Source organism: Alosa sapidissima, chromosome 19, assembly GCF_018492685.1.
Source record: "Alosa sapidissima isolate fAloSap1 chromosome 19, fAloSap1.pri, whole genome shotgun sequence".
NCBI lineage: Eukaryota > Metazoa > Chordata > Actinopteri > Clupeiformes > Clupeidae > Alosa > Alosa sapidissima.
Window position 1 is genome coordinate 30,635,656 of NC_055975.1, and position 5,000 is coordinate 30,640,655.

Here is a 5,000-nt window from a genome sequence, read left to right on the forward strand (position 1 = left end):
AAAGTGACTTTTCCATACTCCTCCATTTTGGATGGCAAGTTCCTCATGTTGCTTTTTGTTAAGTTTATTCCAGTTATTCCAGAAATTATTTGAATTTAAAGATTGTCAAATCAATTGTCTCTAATTGATTTTTTGTGAACTGTTCCCTCTTCTTTCTGAGTGTGTTTTTGTATTGTTTAAGCTCTTCATAATAGCTAAGGCGTAAACCAGGATTGTCGGGTTGTCTATGTTTTTTATTTGACAGGAGCCAAGTTTTTTCTAGCCTAGAAATCTAGACGCGCCCCTAGCGGCAGCAAATTTGCTGCCAGGGCTAGTCTAGCAACTCTCCGTTGGCTTGTGAGCTCCAGAAATCGAAACTTAATCAGGCCAATGAAATCGTGTATAGAGTCGTTAGGTGGGCTTAACATAATGATTGATGGCAGAGTTGCAATGGTTTGGCTTGAATTCCCTGCTACTTGAAAACAAATATCCTATTGCGTACTATTGCGTACAGAGGGAATTTGAAATACAACTGATTATCCCGCCCCTCGGACTGAGCACTGCGAACGGTGAGTGCCCAGACCCTACATTTTAATGTGGGTCTGGCTCGCCAGGCTAAGTTTTTTCCTCATTAATTTGCAATCTTGATCAAACCATTTTTCCTTTTCTTGTTTATTCCTATGGGGTTTTTTGGTAGTTTTAAGATTAGAAATGGTTGCCAGGTAATGGAAAATGTTGTTTAGTTCTTCGGCTGCATGGTTTACGCCCTCTTTATTATGCAGGTAAGTATGTGCTAAAAATGTTTCTATTTGAGAACCCACTTTAGGTTGACAAAAAGCTTTCAGGTACTCCTCTTTGCTGTTATGGGCCCACCTGTAGGTTTCTCTAGTGCTGTACAGCATTACAGGTATGGGCCTTTTGTGTGTGTTGGTATTTTTCGCTAATTTTAAGATACATAGTAATTTGACTGTGGTCTGACAGAGATGTTAGTGGTTTGACTGTGAATGCTTTGAAAGTGAATAGGTCCAAATCTGTAATCATATAATCAACTGTTGAGCAGCCAGGTGGTGAGCTGTAGGTATATCTCCCTAATGAGTCCCCTCGCACCCTACCATTGAGCAGGTACAGACCAAGGCTTTTACAGAGCTCGATGAGAAGTTTACCATTTTTATTGACTGATTTGTCAAAAGTATTACGGGCGAAGTTTACCATGTTTGATGGATAATCGCTGCCGAATATATGTGTTAGATTTTAGTGGTTTTCTGTATGTCTTTGTTTAATACTGCAGAAACTGCGGGGACAGGACGTTTATTGTAAGCAGACAGAATGTTGTCACCTTACAATAGCAAATGGTGTACCTAACTAATTGTTCCCACACAAGAGACATCTTGATTGAATAAGGCTATATCACTACCCGCTTCCCCCCCTCCAATTTGAGCCCAGACATGAATGTATATTCTGGTATTATAATTAGCCAGGAGTTTCCCAGATCTTTGCTTCAGTTTCTTACCTTGGCTTCACCTTGCAACACTGTGCTGTGCTGTGCTGTGCTGTGCTGTGCGTACAACAGGGTTACCAGAACTCTGTTGTTACATCCAGAATAAAGAACTATTCTTTCGCAAGCCAGCCTCAAGTTTTACCTGCTCTTAACTACACTGGAATCTACTCGGTCAACTGTGTCTCCATTTGGAATTAAGGAGACAATTTTAATAGCATTCTTCATATGGTTATTACCTTCATCTGAGTTGCCTCTTCTCTCTCTCTCCATCTCTCTCTCTCTTCATCTCTCTCTCTCTTCATCTTTCTCTCGCTCTCTCTCTCTCTCTCTCTCTCTTGCTCTCTCTCTCTCTCTCTCTTCATCTCTCTCTCTCTCCATCTCTCTCTCTCTTTTTCCATCTCTCTCAGGTCGTATTGACCAGCACTCTGCGGACTCTAACTCAGTGCTGCACATCGTGGGGATGGTCGGCTCCATCGATAACGACTTCTGCGGTACGGACATGACCATTGGCACAGACTCCGCCCTGCACCGCATCATGGAGGTAGTGGACGCCATCATGACCACCGCCCAGAGGTGAACACACACACACACACACACGCACGCACACACACACACGCACAGACACACACGCGCGCACACGCACACACACGCACACACGCACACACACACGCGCACAGACACACACACGCACACACACACACGCATATACACACACACACGCACACACATCCGCACACACACATGCATACACACACACACACACACACGCATACACACACACGCATGCACACACGCACGCACACGCGCACAGACACGCGCACAGACACACACACACACACACGCATACGCACGCACACACACACCCACACCAGTTTGTTTTTTTAATATTGGATGCGTATCTATTTGTTCTTATTAGTTTTTAAAAAAGAATGTGCCCGTTAGCCCGTTGCCCTTTAGGTAAAAAAGTAGATTCAACTAGCTTTTAAAACACATCACATCACCGTAATCTAAAATAGGAAAAACAGTAGATTCAACCCCCATTGAAAACCTGTTGGTAGCATCGGCTAACTAGCGCCAGATTTCGGAGTGCTGGGGACAAGCCGAGATGGGCTATGAGACATACGTTCACACTCGGTATCATGTTTCAACACACTTTAGGTCAATATCACACCGAACTTCTCCTTTAATGGCTCAGAAACCAGCTGGTGTTTTGATTTTGTGGTTCTGTGTCTGAATCTCTTCTTTCATGTTGCAGTCACCAGAGAACCTTTGTGCTGGAAGTGATGGGAAGACACTGTGGGTAAGGCTGTGTGTGTGTGTGTGTGTGTGTGTGTGTGTAATATATATGTATATGTGTGTGTGTGTAATGTATATGTATATGTGTGTGTGTGTGTGTGTGTGTGTGTGTAGGTATCTGGCGCTGGTCAGTGCTCTAGCATGTGGGGCTGATTGGGTCTTCATTCCTGAGATGCCCCCTAAAGACGGCTGGGAGGAACAGATGTGTCAGAGACTATCAGAGGTAACACACACACACACACTCGCGCACATACACACACACGCGCGCACATACATACACACACATGCACGCACGCATGCACACACACAATGATATGTGCTGATCATATGTGCGTTATAGGTTATAGAGATACAGTGCTGCTTGAAAGTTTGAGAACCCTCAGCCATGGTCAGTTGTTTTTTTTACAAACAAATCAAAATAACCTTTAATGGTTAATAATGCACATCCAAACCCCAATTTGTAAAGTTGACCTTCCAAATAAAGAAAGTTATATAGTTTCATTATATATTCAACAAAAGTGGTTTAGCTTTTGCAAAAGTATGTGAACCAATGTAGTTAATTTCTTGTAGCACCTCCTTTTGCAACCCCTACTTCAACCAAACGTCTTCTGTACCCAGTAAGCATTGTCTCATCTGGTTCTGCAGATCTGTACCCATTAAGCATTGTCTCATCTGGTTCTGCAGATCTGTACCCAGTAAGCATTGTCCCATCTGGTTCTGCAGATCTGTACCCAGTAAGCATTGTCCCATCTGGTTCTGCAGATCTGTACCCAGTAAGCAGTGTCTTGTAGCTTTCCCCATACTGATGGGCTGTCACTGCGGTCTTCTTTATGCTCCTTTCCTCTTGGCAGTGCTGTTCCCTTGGCAACACAGTGGTTTAGTGGGTTTCCTCCCTCTTTTAATCATGACTGCTCAGACCCTCCAAAGGAAGTCTGTTTGATTAGGATGCTTAATTGATTATTTCAGCACCCAAATATGTTTTACCTTAATCAATTACCCACTGGACTTTACCAACGCAGCTGGGGGTTCACTTACTTTTGTACATACATTAATTCCATTTTTTTTGTACATACATTATTTCCATACTTTTGTAAATACATTAATTCCATACTTTTGTACATACATTAATTCCATGTTTCATTATTTTTTTGGCTTCTCACACACTTTCCTCTAAACAAGTCCATGCACTTGATAAATATACACACCTGATATTTCATATTTAAAAACTGGTGATGATAAAATAAGAAAATCATGATAAAACAACAAATACCTCCAAACTGATCAAGGGATTCACATACTCAAGCAGCACTGTTTATTTGAAACCTCCAAACTGTTCAAGGGGTTCAAACTGTTCAAGGGGAAGATTTGACCAATCTCCCATAGCCTACGTGCACAAGTAGTTGAACTAGTAGAACTTGAGTAGAACTACTGATCTTCATTATCTCCCTGCTTGTTGACATCTTATCATGTATTGTATTATTCGATTATCGCTAAACGTTTGATTCCTTTTAATGTTGTCATCAGTTAACTTCATTCAACTGCGCTTGTATGTATGTATGTATTGTAAGTATGGCGTTCATTTGTGAGCAGTGCAGTGTAATGGCGGTAGGGGGCGGTAGTGGGCGGTAGGGGGCGGAGAAAGGTGCTGATGACCTAATGAACGGCAGGTTTGATAAATCGCACGTAAACTGAACAAGCTCAGCGAGCACTTTCTGCAGGTTGCTATGGCGATGAGAACGCTGCGATGTACAAATCTACGTACATCTGGCCCTCAGACTCACAAACACTGACACACACTCCGCCCAAGGGTTATCTGCCACGCACACACACACACACCACACACTCCACCCAAGGGTCATCTGCTAGGTGCGTGTGCACACACACACACACACACACACACACACACACACACACTCTCACACACCCCGCCATAGGGACATCTGCCAGGCACGCACACACTCATACACTTGCACACGCACACACTCATACACTTACACACACAGAGTCTCACACACTCCGCCCAAGGGTCATATGCTAGGGCCGCGCACACACACACACACACTCATACACACACACATACTCTCTCACACACTCCACCATAGGGTCATCTGCCAGGTTGTGAAATAGCAGAAGTAATGAAGACAGAAGAGACCAAATGACAGAAACTACAGGAAACTTTTGTAACCACTACTACTAAACTACAGGAAACTACTGTAATTACTACTAC

At 43.2% G+C, this 5,000-nt stretch overlaps 1 protein-coding gene across 7 annotated transcripts in view; it reads left to right on the forward strand.

Annotated features, from left to right (window-relative positions):
* Positions 1-5,000, forward strand: part of LOC121692948 (ATP-dependent 6-phosphofructokinase, platelet type-like) — a 37,503-nt gene that overhangs the window by 6,979 nt on the left and 25,524 nt on the right. For all 7 annotated transcript variants that reach the window (XM_042072013.1, XM_042072014.1, XM_042072015.1 and 4 more), the window contains 3 exons: positions 1,885-2,050; positions 2,733-2,777; positions 2,888-2,996. In XM_042072013.1, coding sequence (XP_041927947.1) covers positions 1,885-2,050; positions 2,733-2,777; positions 2,888-2,996 — 320 coding nt within the window. The remainder of the gene's footprint in view (positions 1-1,884; positions 2,051-2,732; positions 2,778-2,887; positions 2,997-5,000) is intronic.